The 18,849-nt window shown below is 42.6% G+C and overlaps 1 protein-coding gene across 2 annotated transcripts in view; it reads left to right on the forward strand.

Moving 5' to 3' along the window:
- The window catches only part of usp6nl (USP6 N-terminal like), a 111,211-nt gene that overhangs the window by 41,457 nt on the left and 50,905 nt on the right, over positions 1-18,849 (forward strand). Inside the window, exon 1 of one of the 2 annotated variants that reach the window (XM_015962041.3) lies at positions 9,622-9,827. The exons of the other annotated variant lie outside the window; for it this stretch is intronic. Within the exon in view, the coding sequence (XP_015817527.3) occupies positions 9,758-9,827 (70 nt within the window). The 5' untranslated portion in view covers positions 9,622-9,757. Of the gene's footprint in view, positions 1-9,621; positions 9,828-18,849 lie in introns of those variants that run through there. 2 annotated transcript variants of the gene reach the window in all.

Here is an 18,849-nt window from a genome sequence, read left to right on the forward strand (position 1 = left end):
TAACTAAGTAGTTATTTTCTTGGTAATTAGTTACTTTTATAATCTTGTAACTCAGTTAATAACTGAGTAACTTTTTTGACAAAGTAATCAGTAACTATAACTAATTACTTTTTTAAAGTAACGTTCCCAACACTGATCACAATATGCTAATTTTTTGAGAAGGACCTGTACACGTGCACACACACACACTCACTCGTGTGTTTTATTTAAACTTCCTCTCGGCAGCGTCGTGGATCAGCCACTCCATCCTGCATCGACAGCATCTCTGCTGGGTTTGGAGCGAGGGCGGCTGCCACAAGGCCAATCTCTTATCTGCGGATTAAAAGCAGAGATGTGTCAGAGACTTCCAGCAGCCCTCCGCTATCAGTCAGCTGGATGTTGAGGAAAACTTGATGAGGGCATATTGATCTGCTGATTGTGAGAGCCTGTATGACTGAGGCGCTCCGTCGGCTTCTCTCTGCTTCCCCCTCTGCAGTAAAAGCAGCCGGATCCATTTCCCAGCTGGCGGTCTCCTACACGTTTTATTTATCCACCTTAGAGTACTTTCTTCTCTTAAAATGCAGAATCCCAGGCCAATTATAGTTTTTTTAGATGCCACATTGATTTTTGGAAGGCTCTCGTTGGTAAAATCTTGAAAGACAAGAAGTCCACCAGTTCACCGCTGCAGCTTTCACTCCTCAACAGGAGAAGTGATAAGCGACTAGATGTAGCGCGATACTAAAGTGCAGTTTTGTAGATGAAATAAGTTTAGGAGGCTGTAATCCACCATGATGGCTACAGCTTCGTTAGATCTTCTCCTGAAACAGGAAGAAGCAGAAGGTGTTATCACCAGAGCTGCTGCTGTCTCCTCGTGGGCTGAACTGACTTAATGTTTCAGGTGGCACATGTTCACACTCCCCATCACTCCCACTGAGGCACTAAGGTGATGTGAGAAAAGTAAATAAGATCATGTAGGTCACAGTCTGATGGTGAGAGTTAAGAGATGCAGCATAAAGTGGACGGAGGACGTCTCGGTTCCTTCTCTAACAAGCGTAACCTCCAGAAACCTGTCCCCAGGAAGGTTCTGCCTGATTACTGAGGGGAAAAATATAAATTTTTTTTTTGACCATCAGTTGTAAATAGGGGTGGGTACGTTTGACATTTGAATCGATTCAGTACTAATTCCCGGTACCTACGAATCGATACCGGTACTTAACGGTACCAATTTTCGATACTTTTGAGTGTTTAATATTTTAATTCTCTTTTATAATTAAATATATATTTCTCTCAATATATAACAATATTTGATAAATATCACGATAAATAACATACAACTGTTTGTATTTTAACATCGTCCTTGTAGTTTTATAAGCTGATAATTAAACTGAAGCAAACATCTTTACTGTGAACTAAATTTACTGTGTATCTTCATTCCTTTTGCCGTCCTTTTTCATTTGATTTTTCCTACTGGGAAGTTAGAATTTCCGAGGCGAAAGCGAACGCACCATTAGCTGGTAACAATGGTGGCAATGGAAGCTAACATATCAAGCTAACGTTATCTTAAACAGTTTATTTAGCTGCTGGAGCAGATTAAAACGATGATGCCTCACACTTAGATCGTTGTCGCTGGTTTCATCTTCACCCAATCACCCGTCGCATTTAGTATAGTGAAGCCAAACTTTAGAGCGCGTTCATGTTCTTCTAGTAGGGAATTCAGAGTTCTGAGGATAAAGCGAACGCACCATTAGCGAAACGGACGCTAACATATCAAGCTAACGTTATCTTAAACATTTTATTTATCTACCAGAGCAGATTAAGACGAGGATGTCTCACTTAGATCGTTGTCGCTGGTTTCATCATCACCCAGTTACCCATCACATTTAGTGAAGTGGACCCAAGCTTTAGCGTGCGTTCTTTCTATCATGCTGCTCTGTTTACAACTGCCTCGCAGCGACCGACGACATAACGCTCTTGCGCATGTGCAGCTGTCTAGGCAAGTTCTCGTTATGAAGGACGGGTACCGAAACGAGGCACCGTTTCAAATGACGTGAATCGGTGCTCAGTCGGTACTATGGAATTCAGTCGGTACCTTAAAAAGTACCGAATTCGGTACCCATCGCACTCGTAAAAGAGGAGAACAGATCGATCAGCCCCAATCATCAGACTTATTTATGTTTTACTCTCTGATGAAGGAAGTTTACCCATGCTGCTATAAAAGAGGAGAAGAGCTACTAGTTAGCTGACTTAATTAATTGCTGTTGTGCTATCATAAGGTAGAACCAAGCGCACACGCTGCCAAAGTCTAAAGAAAAACTTCCAAAGACCTTCAGAAAGCCTTTGAAAGCTATCGATCAAGACCACTTTAGGAGATTGGAATGGTCATTTTGTTTGCCGTGATGCAAATGAAAGACCTTTAGAGAGAGCATGTACTGTTAAAGCAGACGCACCTGCAGCAGCGTGGCACTTCACATGGGTGGGATGCGGGTCATTCATCAGGAGTGTGCATTAGCAAATGAGTGCAGACGCTAAAAGGCAGACACAGTTATGTTTGTGAAAGGCCAGATTCCCACCTCCTGTAGTGGGGTCATAGCCTAGCAACACTGGGTCTGAAGCATAGCAACAGCATCCGCACGCTTATTCGCTCCAGCAACGCAGTAATTGGACTTTCTGACTCAGAGCCGGAGGACACAAATATACACACTTCATCACCAGTGTGTGTGTGTGCGTTTGTGTGTGTGTGTGTGAGAGAGAGAGAGAGAGACAAAGTGTGCAGTTCATTTGGATGGTTTTATGTTGTTTGTGTAAAAGATAAAGCGAGTTGACTCTGAAGTCTGCATGCTGCAGTCTGTACATAGAGGTGTGTGTGTGTGTGTGTGTGTGTGTGTGTGTGTGTGTGTGTGTGTGTGTGTGTGTGTGTGTGTGTGTGTGTGTGTGTGTGTGTGTGTGTGTGTGTGTGTGTGTGTGCATGCGTGCGTGCGTGTGCAGGAAAAGTTTGAGACCTCTAGAGCTGATGTAAACATTTTTGTCGGGTTGAAGAAGATATTTCTCCTCTGTGTTCCTGCTTTTGTTTCTCTCCTGTGTTTATTCTCCTCTCTGTGAACAGAAACCAGAATGCTGGTTTGTTTTCTTGCAGGTGTTTCAGTTCACATGTGAGGAGCTTTTCTGATTCAAACCGGAAGTAGCAACAGTAGCCGGCTGTATACTGAGAGCTAGCCGATCCTCCTTTCTGAGGTTTTTGTTGTCATGGCCCACCTACCAGGACTTCACTGCCTTTCTCAGACATCATGATCATGTTTCACTTCTCTGTGAATTCAGACTGAACAGTTTAGACCAAAGTGAGCTACACTATAAGAAATGAAATGTTGGATTTACTTAACCAAGTTATGTCAACTGGTTCCACTAAACCTTGCTGCTTAAATGTAAAGAGTAATATGTGTTTACTTTTAACATAATAACTTAAGTAAATATAGCTACTGGTGTTCAATAAATCTAACATAATAGAAATAAGTTCATATAACTTAATGCTGTTAGTTTAAAACTACCTAAACTGGTTTAGTTCATTTTTACTCAACATCATTGTGTTGTATGAAGGTTCATAGATTTCATTGACTGAATTTAATATACTCATGTTAAGGTTAAACAACCTAGTTTAGTGGAACCAGGTGTGTGTGTGTGTGTGTGTGTGTGTGTGTGTGTGTGTGTGTGTGCGCGTGTGTGTGTGTGTGTGTGTGTGTGTGTGTGTGTGTGTGTGTGTGTGTGTTTGTGTGTGTGTGTTCTGTCTTGTCTTCTCCATCCAGTGAGTCATGGAGGATGGCTGCTTACACTGAGGCAGGATCCTCTGGAGGTTTCTTCCTGTTAAAAGGGAGTTTTCCTCTCCACTGTCGCTGCATGTTTGCTTAGTATGAGGATTGCTGTATAGTCACTGACTTGATGCAACCTGCTGGGTTCCTTATATAAGAAACTTTTTTCTGATTGGCTTAATGAACTGACCTGAATTGGATTGTTTACTGTGTGAAATTCCTTGAGACGACTCTTGTCGTGATTTGGCGCTTTTTATAAATATAGATTTTTATATTTATAGATTTATAAATAAACTTGAATCGAATTGAATTTAATTAACTGAGTTAAGTAATTACAACATTTTCTCTTTTTAGGTTTCTTTAAAATAATAAAAGAAGTCACACCAATTTAACTCACTCAATTTTATTTAAGCACATTTTAAGTGAAAATTAAGTTCAATTCCACCAAACACAGTTTGTCAAAAATAAAATAGTACAAGTAAATTAAATAAAAATTTAAAAAATACCATATTTTTCAGTCCATATACAAGATTTTGGTGCGTGAGTACAAATTTTCTTTAAATAAATTAAATATGTTTTCTAATAAACTCATACCAAATAAATGAGTCGAGACTGATCGATAACCGACACAAGACAAAGTACTGCTTGAATTATTTTTGCCGTGAAAAATTTGGTGTGAAACGTAAACCATGAGAAAATCTTAAATCCAACCAACTTGCCTTAGCTCGATTACACATCGCTCCCCCTCCCTCGTGATGACCCCTCCTGCCCCGTTCTACATGTGAGATGTTTGGATCACGTTCCTGTAACTATGGATTTGAAGCTTAATTCTAAATCTTGAAGAGTTGAAACCTCAGACCTACTCTTGCCCACAAAGATTCCCAACTCCATCCATCCAGTTCACGGTAATCCTAGCAGGCTAACAGACTTGTTTGTTTTCTTTCAGGCGTTGACTGTAAGTGAAGTCCTGCCATCAGCACCTCGCATTTAGAAGCCTGGTGTGGGTTTAAATCCTGGTAGAGATGGATCCATTACCTCAGGATGGACACACTGCTAATTGGAGTTGTACAAGAACTTAATGTCGGCAAATGATTGAATTAGAGTGAGGAAATGGAAAGAGATGTAGTCTATGACGCACAAAACCTGGGAGAAGGAAGGATGTACTTAAAGCAAATGAGATGGGTGGAGAGTCTCCAAACGTTACGATGATGTGGATTCTGCTCTGTCGGATATAATCACCTCTAATCTCACAGAGAAGCTGCAGCTAAATGGAGTCTCTGTCTTACCAGTCGATCTGGTTGGGCAGAAGAAAAGGTGGAAATGTTTTTTTATGAGAAATTCTGGTTTGATTTGCATGAAGAAAGGATAAACAAGCATCACCTCCAGTTACTTTAGCATAAAAACTAATGAGAGGCTCAGGATGTCCCCAGCTCCAGTCAGCCTCGGTGGGAATTCTTAATATGTACGATGAAAAATACCGCCTTAAATAACCGCAGAATAGCTGTGAGCCTCAGGAACTCAACGTCAAAGCCACCCGAGTTTTGTTTGCGAGAGTCCAAAACCGCAAAGGATGCGAGTCTAAACCGTCTAAATGCTGAATAAAATCAAGATAGATCACAAACTGGAACAGAATTAAGACACTTTGGATTAAATCTTAATGTTTCACTTAAATCATTTGTCCAACGTGACTCCTGAAATAAAACGCCTCTCAGTTGTGAAGAGGAAGAAAAGATCTTCTCTATAGCACCTATCAAGATAAAAATCACGACGAGCTTCACAAAAACAAAAAATGTAAAAATATAAAAAGAATTTAGAAAATGGTTAAAAATATATTTAAAATGAGCAAATAATAGACAATTGTGATTAAAAAATGTTAAGAAAGAGAGAGAGTGAATAGGAAAGAGGGAAATCAGTGGATCCTGAGGAAGGTGGAATAGGTGGGGAGAGCAGAACAAGGAGAGGGTGATGAAGGTCACACCAAAACCTGCCTGAACAGGTGAGTCTTCAGCTGTTTTTTAAAGGAGATCATTGAGTCCACTGATCTCAGGCTCAGGGAGAGAGAGTTCCAGAGTCTGGGGGCCACAGCAGCAAATGATCTGTCACCTTTGACCTTTAGCCTGGTGCTGCACAAACAGTAGGCTTTGGTCACTGGACCTCAGGGACCTGCTGGGGGTGTAGGGACTAAGAAGATCACCAATGTAAGATGGTGCTTGTCCATGTAAGGCCCTATCGACCAGAACCAGGATCTTGAAATGAACCCTGAAGTTGACTGGCAGCCAGTGAAGCTGGGGGAGAAGCGGGGTGATGTGGGTGTGTTTGGAGGACTTGGTCAGAAGCCGAGCACAGGCATTCTGATCCACCTGTAGATGGTTCAGGGAGGTTTTTTTTGAATTAGTTTAGTTTATTTCAAACAAAGAAAACATACATTTTTTAAAAAAATACCACAAACAGAAAAAATACATATCATCCCTTCTTCTGTGTTTGAAAAGGAGTAGGCTGAAGTGGAAACTTATATGTCCCTACCCCTTTATACAAGTAATTTTTACTTGTTTACTAAATCTAACACAAAACCGACATTAAAACAAACAAAATGGTACAAGTCACCAAAAACCACCAAATTATATGGAAAAAAAACAACAAAAGAAAAAAAAAACATCTTTTTACAATTGATACAATTTACTTTTCCTTAGAATAAAGGACACTCACATAAATCATCTATTTTCTACTATATACTTGTTCAGAATATGTTTTTTATAATTCATTTTAAACACATTTATATTTGTACTTACTTTAATTTCTTCTTCTAAATTGTTCCATAATTTAACCCCAATTATTGTGATACACATCTGTTTTAATGTTGTTCTAAACTTATGTATCTTTAAGTTTAGTGTCCCTCTCAGGTTATATCCTCCTTCTCTCTCTGTGAACAGTTTCTGTATTTTATCAGGCATTAATTTATTTCTTACTTTATACATTATTTGTGCTGTTTTGTATTTAACCAAGTCCTGGAACTTCATTATCCGTGTTTTAATAAAAAGTTCATTTGTGTGATCCAAATATCCTGCATTTGTTATTAATCTGATAGCCCTTTTCTGCATTGTTGTTAATGTCTGTAAATGACTTTTGTACGTGTTTCCCCAGACCTCTACACAATAGCTCAAATATGGCAGTAGCATCGTATTGTATAACATATAAAGTGCTTTCTGATTAAAAATATACTTAGCTTTCCCCAATAAAGCAATGCCCCGTGCAAGCTTCCCCCTAACATATTTGATGTGTGGCTTCCAACAGATTCTGCTGTCTATGACCACCCCAAGAAATTTTATTTCATATACTCTCTCAATTTTTACATTATTAATTACTATATCTAATTCATTGTGTCTTCTTTCATTACCAAACAACATAAATTTTGTTTTCTCTAAATTTAGTGACAGTTTATTTACATCAAACCATTTTTTTAATTTATTTATTTCCTGTGTGACCACATCCAGGACCTGTTGCAATTCCACCCCCGAGCAAAAAACATTTGTGTCATCTGCAAACAATACAAACTTCAAAACTTGTGAAACCCTACAAATGTCATTTCTGCTCAGACACGTGAAAAGAGAGTTACAGTAGACTAAGCGTGAGGAGATGAAGGTGTGGAGAACAGTCTCAAGTTCAGAGCGAGACAGAATGGGTGTCAGCTTAGCAACGTTCCTGAGATGGAAGAAGGAAGAGCGAACAAGAGAACTGACATGAGAATCCAGGGTGAGAGCTGGGTCAAAGGTCACACCAAGATTCCTGACAGAAGGTTTGGTGTGAGAAGCAAGCTGACCAAGAGAGTCTCTGACTTTGGGAACCAGCTTGTCTGGGGCACAGATGAGGATCTCAGTCTTATCTTCATTCAGCTGTAGAAAGCTCCCACCATCCAGGTTTTGATAGAGTCTAAGCAGGTGTGTAACAGCTGCAGCTTAGACATCTCATGGGGCTTAAAGGAGATGTACAGTTGGATGTCTTCTGCATAAAGATGGTAGGAGATTCCTTTGATGGAGCTCAGGATGTGCTGAAGAGGAAGCAGATAGAGGAGGAAGAGCAGAGGCTCCAGCACAGAACCTTGTGGGACACCATGGGTAAGGGAGGTGGTGGAGGACCTAAACTTGGAGACGGCCACAGAAAAGGAGCGCTCAGAGAGATAAGAGGAGAACCTCTCCAGAGCAGTGAACCTAGTTTTGGGTCTAAAGAAGTGATTCAAACCATCGGCTGGATGGAAGACTAAATTCTTACCGAGCTCGCCTCTGAAGCCCGATGTCATCCGTGTGTTACACAACAGATTGCTCAAGAGTCTGGTGCAAAATAAGCAAAACTAGGGAGTGAAGAAAGTTCCTGGTTTTTGGTGTCAGCGTTAACGTCATTAATGTTTACGTCAAAGATTTGGAAGGATCTGAGGACGGGAAGGGCGATCATTGGATCCAGTAAGGCTCTGAAACGAAGGATTCAGGATGCAATGGTCAGCTGCTCGAATGAATTTGATGTTTCTGTTGGGTGTACGTCACAGGTCTTCAAGGTCAAAGGTCAACAAAGGTTTCCTGACTGTCATCACAAAAGGTATTACACGTTAAAAATGTTATTTCTCATTTTCTTAGCTGTTTTAAATGGTTAGGAGATAAAATATCTAATTGAATCTAGTAAAGGACAACAGCAGATTTTAATGTTTTAGCTCAAAAGGTGCTTAAACTGTTTAATTGTTCTTCATGACTTAGTTTTTCTGAAGCTTTAGCAAAAGCATCTCATTAGGAGAATGAGCTAATTAGACTTCAAATAAGCGAAGAATTAGGAATAAACTCCTAACACCGCCGATGTGATGGATTCAAAAGCTTGTCATCAGTTTCAAAATAAGAGCATGACAAATGGTGCCTGATAAGAGAAAAGTTTCAATTTTCAAGCTTAATTCTTTAATTTTGATGTTTTTTCTTGTAAAACAAACGTCATACCAAAAACGAAGCAACGAGAAAAAGAACAAAGAAGAAAGAGAGGGAGAGGGAGAGAGAGGGAGAGGGAGAGGGAGAGAGAGAGAGAGAGAGAGGGAGAGGGAGAGAGAGGGAGAGGGAGAGAGAGGGAGAGGGAGAGAGAGGGAGAGAGAGAGAGAGAGAGAGAGAGAGAGAGAGAGAGAGAGAGAGAGAGAGAGAGAGAGAGAGAGAGAGAGAGAGAGAGAGAGAGAGAGAGAGAGAGAGAGAGAGAGAGAGAGAGAGAGAGAGAGAGAGTGTGTTCTGGGTGACCACACACATGTTCTGCTTTACATCCTGCTCATGTTTCGTAGTAGATGAGCATGAGAGAAAAGATGGAGTGGGGGTGGGAGAGAGGACTACAATGAGGAGGAGAGAGGAGTGCAGAGGGAGGGAGGGAGATGCTGCGCTCATTAATTTGAGTTTGGAGGATGTGAGGAGAGGAGCGAGCGAGGATGTTGGCCACCGCCGACGGAGGAGATGGATGAGAGAGGAAAAGAAGTGTGAAAATAAAGAGTTGGGAAGCTCGGCTGCTCCTTTATTGATCCGCAGCGGCCAGGTGGAGGAAACAGTCAGGACGGATACTCGAAAGCACGGATCTGCTCGGCTTTTTGGCGTGAGAGCGCTCCAGCTGAGTGACACATCGCAGGCGTGATGGACACGTTCAGTCTGTGAGCGAACACTCCGCTGCTGCCAGGAGGGAAGTTGGGATTTCTGTAGCATCGCTTGTGTTCATCAGCTGTTGATGCACGAGTTTGTAAACATCTGGAGGAGCGATAATCTGGGACTTAACTCCTGGAGGACCAAAGCAGACTCTGGAGAAGATACAGGTTTCATTTGTTTGTTTTTTACTCTAATCCCAGAGGATTATCAGAGTCATGATGCGGATTAGGTGATGAGTCCTGAGGCGGAGCCGAGGAGGGATGAGGTCGTGGGAGGTGAGAGCTGCCACTGGCCTGTGGCAACTCCGACAACCTCCACCTCCCTTTGAGCATGCAGGTCCTTCAGATCGTCAAGGAGCTGGTGTCTCCGTCCAGGAACAGGGCAGCAGCCCGGTTCGGAGGTGTGTCCTCTCCTCTCCTCAAGTCAAACCCACAACTAACAAGTCCACAATTTCAGTGTAATCTCTTGGATTGGGTGTTCTGTGAAATCCTTTTAACTACTTAATGTTTAGCCTGTCTGAATGACCTCAGTTAGAAGAAATTGGGATTTGAGGGCTGCATATTTGCATGAAGCCAAGAATTTTGTTGAGCATCTTGTGAAATGTGAGATGTCCTTGCTAAAATGTGCCTTGTGATAATTGGAGTAAACACTTTTCTCACATCTTTGAAGAGTTTCACTTCTTAATCCTGACCAGATGAACTCTTTCGCTGCCAGCGTTTCTCACCATTTTTACTGTTTTTTTAAGAGTCGCAGAACGTTGCGCGCTAGGATGATGTCGACGCCAAAACAAAGCGGAGACTCACCTCTTACATCAGGAAGAATCCGCGCGTTTTGAGCGTTATCCGTTCTTTCATAATCCGTTGTTGAATTGTGATCGTCAGAAGTTTTTCTGGTTCACGCCTCTTTTTTTTACAGGAACGGCCCAAAACGATCTCCTAACACATGGATGTTCTGCTTCCTGATCATGTGACGTGTGACGTATGCGGATGAAGATCGACTTTAGAGCTGAGATGTTTGTTCTCACGGTGCGGGGGCTCGTCCGATGCCCACACAGTAAATAAAAGTGCAAATGAGTTAATCCTGACCAGATTAACAAGCTAATGGCTAGTCTGAGCAAAGCACAGACCAAAATAGTTTTTTGAAGCTCAAAAAAACTTGATAGTAATTTCTGTAGAAGCTGGTTTGTTGCGGTCAACTTTAGATTCTATAATTATTTGTATAGAATTCTCTGGTTATGTGCTAATGCTAATGCTAATAGAGGCAGGAGCGCTTCCTGTGCAGCCCGGGTCGCTTCCAGCTTAAATATAGAGAAAAGTGTATTGAAAAAGTGATGCTGTTTGCATGAATAGCCCAAAAAAATGGAGTTAAGATTAAAGTAATCCTCTTTAGTTTTTTGCTCCACTGTAGCTAGCTGTTAGCTCCTCAATCCAGCCAGATTGACTTGATTTCTTCAAACTGAGGTTGCTCAAATGTTATAAGAACACCACTCCAAATGATCTGAACCATCATCTGCGTTCGTGTCGGACCACGTTCTGTATAAATGTCAGCGTATTACGATGGTTTTATGGTTCCGACTCTGGAAATACTTTTAAACACGGCAAAGGAAAGGAAAGGGAGTAAAAGAGCGCTGTGATTGATTAACGGCCCTTTTGTTCTGTGTGTTCTGATGCATCGCTGATGTTAATTGTTTTCTACAGGATGTTGTTGTGAATAAGGTTATCGTTGCTTCTGTGCCACCGGTCGTTTGTCTGAGTGGACGGGACATTTCCCCCCGCAGCCCGGCTCTAATCGCTCTGGGGACTGTGTGTGTGTGTGTGTGTGTGTGTGTGTGTGTGTGTGTGTGTGTGTGTGTGTGTGTGTGTGTGTGTGTGTGTGTGTGTGTGTGTGTGTGTGTATGTGTGTGTGTGTGTGTGTGTGTGTGTGTGTGTGTGTGTGTGTGTGTGTGTGTGTATGTGTATGTGTGTGTGTGTCTCCCTCCTGCGGTTGCATCTCTCTTGTGTGTAATAAATAATGAAGTGCAATGCTGAAGATAATGGAATTCTCTGTGACCTCTGACCCCTGTACTTGTGTTCTGATTGGATCAGGGTCTGTGTGATCCATGAACCCGACCGTTACAGATTTACAGAGTTGTTTTTATTTCTGTTGCCACGGGTAACCCCGGGCTGTTGACGTCTCACATGTAGCGCGGCTGTAATCAGGACGCTAATGGATCGTTTATTCAAACAAAGCCTTTAATAGTTGGTTTGAATTCATTTCGCAGCTCTGTTTGTGTTAGGAAGGATCCTCAGTTATATTGTTTATATTTTACAGTTTGAGTTCAGGTGGATCTTAGTGGAGAAGATTTAGCTTTAAGTGTTTTTATTCAGGTAGGAAACGCTTGGCTTCCTGCCAGCTGGCTTTGGCGACAGCTTTAATTCATCATCTGATGGCCACGGCGCTGCAGGGGCCAACTGTTGGAGCTAGGGCTGCAACAACGAATCGATAAATTCGATGAAAATCGATTACTAAAAGCGTTGGCAACGAATTGCGTCATCGATTCGTTGTGTCGCACAACTCTCCCAAAAGCGCCCCCCCTTCCCGCCCGCCGTTGCGCGCAGAGCAAGTCAGATCAGCACGAGGGAGAGCCGGCAGATCAGCGCAAGGTTCGCGCTGCTGCGAACCGGTTCCGCCCAAGGCCGGATTAACTGGGCAATTGCCCAGGGCCCACGAACTCTAAAGGGCCCAGGGCACGAGCTCAATACTGTATCTATAATTTCCCACTTTATGAGGACTATGGTGACCGTACGTTCCGTTTTCCCCGGACTTGTCCACTTTTCACTCTCTGTCCGGGCGTCCGGACTGCAATGTCCGGCTTTTCATCCAGGAGCAGGGATCGAATTATGGGGGAGCTGTATATCCTACACATCCAGGGAAGCCGGAAAAAAGTTTTCTATATTATATCATTTTTGGACTCTTGAGCAGAGAGCGGCACAGCGCATTGTTGCGCAGCGATCCAGGCAGCTGCTTCCAGCGCACGGTCCATTCTCAAAGTGGCGCAACCAAAAAACTATAATTAGCACACGATCGTTCATGTCTGCACACGTTCTCTATTTTCTGTCTTATTTGTGCCTGAAGCGCGCTACTGCGGAGCTCATCACCTGTGCTGTGGTGATGTCACCTCACGCAGCATCGAAAACGCGCTCTGCGCTTTTCGGTCAGGAGATCCCTTTGATCTGCTCAAAAGTAACTGATGAGGTGAAAAGGTAAGAATCCAGGCAACAGATTTTCTGGAGAATTAAGAGGAGATGCAAGAAGATGAGAGACAGACAGGACAGGAAAATAGTTCAATAAAAACAAGAAAACAAAACAAAGTGTTGAAAAGTAAAATGTAGGTAGATTTATCTCCACTACACGTTTTTACCAGTAAAAAACAATAAGTTATACACATGTAATATTTATACATCTGATACAATTCAGATCACCTTCAAAACTCAGTCACACACCCAGGGCCGTTTCAAGACATTTTGGGGGCCAAGGCAAATCCCCCCCCCCCCCCCCCCCAACTGGGCTCCCCAGAAGCCTCTGTGTAATTCATACCCTCTCCAGTAGTGTTAGTTATACGGTGTTTATAAAAGCCCCTCAAACATTACTGACATGTTCTAATATTATAAGATGAAAAACTAAATTATCAGACACGCTGTCTCATCTGCTGCTTTTATAAACTTGCAAAAGGTAACAAAACCGTTTGAAAGCCACTATTTGTGGATTCTCTGAAAGTTTCCATGGAGTGTGGGACAACTTATTTTTTCATTGATCCTATCGTATAATCTCACAGCTGAAACAAGCATCCTTAATAATCTGTGCACAGGAAGCTTACCGATGCTGTAGTAAAACAAAAGGTATAATAATTTATTATTAATAAAACCTTGTTGCAGCACTAAAGCAGAAAAATGAGATTTTGCATTAAATATGCAAAATATTTATTGTTTTAGAGCCCTTTTATTGGCAGAATCTGATATTAATTTAGTTCTCACAAAAAAATGGGTCCCAACATGGTTTGTGTGGCGTTGCCATAGTGTGACGTCATAGGCACAGATCCCCTGTCCTCTTGTTTGGAAATGGAAATATGGTCACCCTATATTAAACAAAATGTGTCCACCCGGGCTTTTGCGCTGCACAGAGATGCTTCGCTGCCTATGACTGAACGTCAGTTGAGAGTCAGTCTCATGCAGACTGACCAATGAAGAGAGGGCCTCAAGTTAAGACCCTCTCCTCATTGGTCAGTCCACACGAGGTGGGTCAAAGGTTACTCTGGGCGGGTTACGTGTTGTCAGGTATTCAAGTATTGAGTATATTTACTGCATATTACAGTAAAATATTCTGTATGTGACCACATTATGGTGATCCTTGGGTCGTGATGATGGAGCCCTTGAATATTGTTGCCCAGTGTACAACAAAGTGTTAATCTGGCCCTGGTTCCGCCGTCACTTTCCCGCAGAAACTGGTTGATCACACCGGGGCCAGACTACTAGCATGTGGTTTTACAACCACAATGTCCTCAGAAGCAAAAACGCTTTTAAAAGGGAGGGAGGAGTCCTAACTGTTGCTGCAGGTGTTGTGTGAGAGTGCAGTTATATACTGGTTAATATATTTTTGGGTTCAGTTGCTTTCATGTGGCCTAATGTGAGTCTATTTGGGATCATTGGAATGATCAGCAGCATTTCTTGATGTGACTTTATGGCAGTTGCCCAGGGCATCATCGCAAGGAGGATGGCATTCATTTACTTTTGTTTTATTTGGTATTTTTTCAGTCATTTTTGGAAATAGTGATCAATTATGATTAATTCACAGCCAATGTTTAATTACATTTAAAAATTAGTTGTTTGACATCCCCAGTTATAATAAATGTCAACAGATGAGATCAAACAAAACAGATGAGAATTGCCCTCAAGCTGTTTAACTTGGACCAAGCATTTTAGGTCACAGATAGATGTAGCTTAGGGTCTCTGTCTATACACCTTATAAGACAATTTAGGTGATGGCATGTTGTTTTTCTGCTATTGAACTGTTTTCTAATAATGTTGTGTTAAATAAAGTGAAGGAAGGAGAGAAATAACGTTTCCCTAGCAGTTTTTAAAAATTTCCCCATGTAATCCGATTAATCGATTAATTGTGTCGAGACCCCATCCGATTCATCGATTATCCAAATAATCGTTTGTTGCAGCCCTAGTTGGAGCATTCTTCTGTCACAGGAGGAAATGTTGCATCATAGGATCGGTCGTCCCCGTTTCCCGACTCACGTCGGCCTACACACGGCTCCGCCACCAGGGGAGGTCATTATTGGAGAGCCTCCATCCACCAGCCTATGCAGCCTTCACGTTGTTGTAATTCTTCTTTTTGCAAAGATCCTGTAATCATAGCTTCATACGAGCATAACAGAGCCGCAGCAGATAATGACTTTCATCAGAAGGATTTAAACATTTTCCTTCAGTACAGTAAACACGAGGATCTCAGCATGTGCTTTAGGATGTCACACCACTTAACCGGCAGAGATGTTCGCTGTAATAAAGCCCATCCATGTTTGGATTCCTCCTAATTCCCTTTGACTCATTAAACCCAAACAGTTCTCGCTGCAGCTGAAAATCTGTTTTTTATTCTCATGTTCTTCCACCTGTAATGGTTTAAACTTCATCTGTAATTTTAGCACAACTTTAGTCTCTTCAGTCGGTGTAGTTTTAAGTCATAAATGTGGTTTTTACAGTAAATTACATGTCTTACATGGCCTTAACACAATGATCAGATCTAAATCTGTTTAAAAGTAATAAAACAGGCAAAATCCTTCGTTTTTATTTATTTGGATTACATCATCCACCCAGAAAACAAGGGTCTGTTGTATTTGGAGCCTTTTTTGGTGCCTTCGGGCAGTAAAATCAATAGAAAGTAGGGATGCCCCATTCCGATATCAGTGTCGGAAGTAATAAGATATCGGCCCAAAAACACGGCATCGGATTATATTGGACTGCATCAAAAATCTCAGATATAAGCAGTCCGTTAAGGTTCACAGTTTTGCAACCAATGGTTAAATTTTTTTTTCATTTTTTTCATACTTACTGTCATTTACTCCAGGTCTCTGATTGAGTAATATCACTTGATCAAGCCTTTCATACATTCCACACTACGAAATAGGTTCAAGTATGTATGATTTGAGCTGATATCGCATCGGATCGATATCAGTATCGGTATCGGTCAATACTGTAGGCTGCAATATTGATATTGTATCGAAAGTGAAAAAGTCATATCGGGACATCCCTGATAGAAAGATAATGACTTGAACTATTTAATCAAAGGAGAAAGTCTTATTACAGTGATGCTGGATTCATTAGTTTTATTAATGAAATGAATCTAAATTTTTCCTTACTAGTCCTGATTTTATTTTGCTTGTTAATAAAATAACGTTGATGCTCAAAAACTCATGTATTTCCTGTTTTTATGGATCCGAACCCCTAAAGACACCAGAGCTGTCTCCAGTTGATGGACCTCTAAATTCATCGTCACGACAACTCGTCTGGGTAATGGTGTGAGACGAGACATTTGTCATTGATATCAGACTAATGTCCAACCATCTTGTTTTTCTTCTCATGCGTGCGGATGATGGATGCGAGAAGCTTAATGGTTCCAAATGTTTTATCTTTCTCCTGAGAAAAAATCATTTACCTTCAGACTGGCAGCCACAGAGTTTCTGATGGGTTGGTTAGACCTCTCAAACATTTGGTCTTCGCAGTCTTTACTGGAGACAAAAATATCGGGAGGTGATTAGTGAACAGCATCGGGTGATCTGAAACGCAACAAAGCACAGCAACGGCGGCGGCGACCTCTGGCTTTTTGTCAGACTCTTAAGCCAGAAGCGGCTGCTGACAGAAAGCTCTGGAGCAACCAGTGACTCCGCCAACTGATGCTGAAAAGTCGAGGGAAAGTTGTGGTGACAATAGCGAGCCGTGCTGATCCAGGCTGTCAAACCGAACCGCGCCAATCCGAGTCATGCTGAGTAGCGCCGTTGGAAAAGCCCTGCCAGTCTGGGTCGGTAGGGTTAGGGTAGCTGCTTGTTCCAGGGGTGTTCATGGAGAATCTGTGGGTCAAACTGCAGCAGCAACATGGAAAAGCACAGATTTGAGAGGATCGTTGAGCTGAATCTATTCAGGAATCTCAAGCTTCCTTCACCAGGAGTGGGCTCATGGTGATGTCGCAGACAGGTCCAAGTTACAGATTCCTCGTGTCGGACCACACCTGAGAGAGAGACGGCATCAGAGGCATCTTACCTGGGCTCAAGAGAACCAGACCAGGGACCTCGTGTATCAAACATTCGTAGAAAATTCCTAAATACCTTCCTATGAACGAAATTTAGAATGTTCGTACCAACAGTCAAAAACCTTGAGGTTGTGTTGTGTTTTTAGCTTTACCTGTACTTAGAATTGAGTTATTAGTCTTTAGATTTAGCATAAAATGGTGACACTGCTGTGGGTTTGAGCCCGCTGTTCTGACCTCTGGCCTGGTGCCTCCTGACCCGACCCGTTTGATGGAAGCCTGGTGACTGTCATGGTGTTGGTTCCTGTGTTAGATCCAACTCTTCAGGTTGTTTCCCTGATCTTCAAACCTCCACGCCGTAGCGCCTTGTAAATGTTTAACTTCGAGGGGGGATTCATGTGCAGCTCTTCATGTGAAATCTGCCTCCACTGGAAAATAGCAGCCAGCTTCAGTTTCCTCACGCTTGTTAAAATCCAGGAAACCACTGAGCTTTGATTTCCAGAGGCTGTGTGAAGATTACAAACCACAGAGGCATCGTAACCATTTTTCATCCAACGTTCTGGCTGTAAGAGCGGGACGGCTAATTAAGTCAGCAGCCCGTAAATCAGCTCGGCTGTTTGGATGTTTTCACATTGAAGATGTTAACGTTTAGCTTAACTCACGTCAGATTAAACAGTGATGTGATGGTAGTAGTAGTAGTAGTAGTAGTAGTAGTAGTAGTAGTAGTAGTAGTAGTATGTGTGTGTGTGTGTGTGTGTGTGTGTGTGTGTGTGTGTGTGTGTGTGTGTGTGTGTGTGTGTGTGTGGGGTTTCACACCAAAGGGGTCTGTTACACTGATTTCAGATTAACAGTTGATGAAGAAGAAAGAACTGATTGTTTTGTGTCCTAATATGGATGAAAGGTTTGAAACATCTGATCGAACAAATTCTCCAGTTTCAGGGAAAACCTTTAAACCTTAGAAATACCACTGGTGGGAAATCAAGTACACTAACAGAATAATGGAAATGTTTAGGGATGGAAAAATATATTTTTAATACAGAACATGAAACTTAAATAAACATTTGAAATAATAAAGATTGAAATGTCATTTTGAACATAACTTTTCTTTAATCTGGGGCTCACAACAGCCCAGGAGCCCCAACCAATGACCAAACACAACCCCAAAGTAAAGCCCTACGATGGGAAGACTGGTTTTCTCCTCCCAGTTGGCCAGGACATGAATATTAAATCATCTACATGCTGATTGGCTGGGTTATCCCAATCACTATGGCACTACCTGAAGCTAGTGACTGTACAGCCGTGTTCATAATCCAGATTACTCAATAGGCAAGCTGTGGCTCTTTATACAACAGTTAGTTCCGACCAAGTAATTTGATTGGTCGAGACTTTTACCTTATCGTGGTGGAGGAGTTCGAGTGCCCTAATGATCCTAGGAGCTATGTTGTCTGGTGCACTTTGTGCACCTGGTAGGGTCTCCCATGACAAATTGGTCTTAGGTGAAGGGTGAGACAAAGAACGGTTCAGAGGATCTTTCATGGATATACAATCAAAGAGTCGGAGTACCCGGCCCGGAGGTTTACCGGGGTCCCACCCTGGAGCCGGGCCTGGGGTTGGGGCCCGTGAGCGAACCCCTGGCGGCCGGGCTTTCGCCCATGGGGCCTGGCCGGGCCCAGCCCGAACTGGATACATGGGCTCATTCAACTGTGGACCCACCACCCGCAGGAGGAACATGAAGGGTCCGGTACAGTGTGGATCGGGTGGCAGACCGAGGCGGGAGCCTTGGCGGTCCAATCCTCGGACAACAAAACTGGTTTTTGGGACATGGAACGTCACCTCGCTGGTGGGGAAGGAGCAGGAGCTTGTAGCAGAGGTGGAGCTGTACCGGCTAGATATAGTCGGACTCACCTCGACACATAGCATTGGCTCTGGAACCCAAGTCCTTGAGAGGGGTTGGACAGTCTCCTTTGCTGGAGTTGCTCCGGGTGAGAGGTGGAGGGCTGGGGTTGGCTTTTGTTAGCCCCAAGACTCTCTGCCTGTGTGTTGGGGTTTACCCCGGGGGACGAGAGGGTAGCTTCCCTGCGCCTTCAGGTCGGGGAACGGGTTCTGACTGTTGTTTGTGTTTATGGGCCAAATATCAGTTC

Source organism: Nothobranchius furzeri, chromosome 1 (genome assembly GCF_043380555.1).
Source record: "Nothobranchius furzeri strain GRZ-AD chromosome 1, NfurGRZ-RIMD1, whole genome shotgun sequence".
Classification (NCBI taxonomy): domain Eukaryota; kingdom Metazoa; phylum Chordata; class Actinopteri; order Cyprinodontiformes; family Nothobranchiidae; genus Nothobranchius; species Nothobranchius furzeri.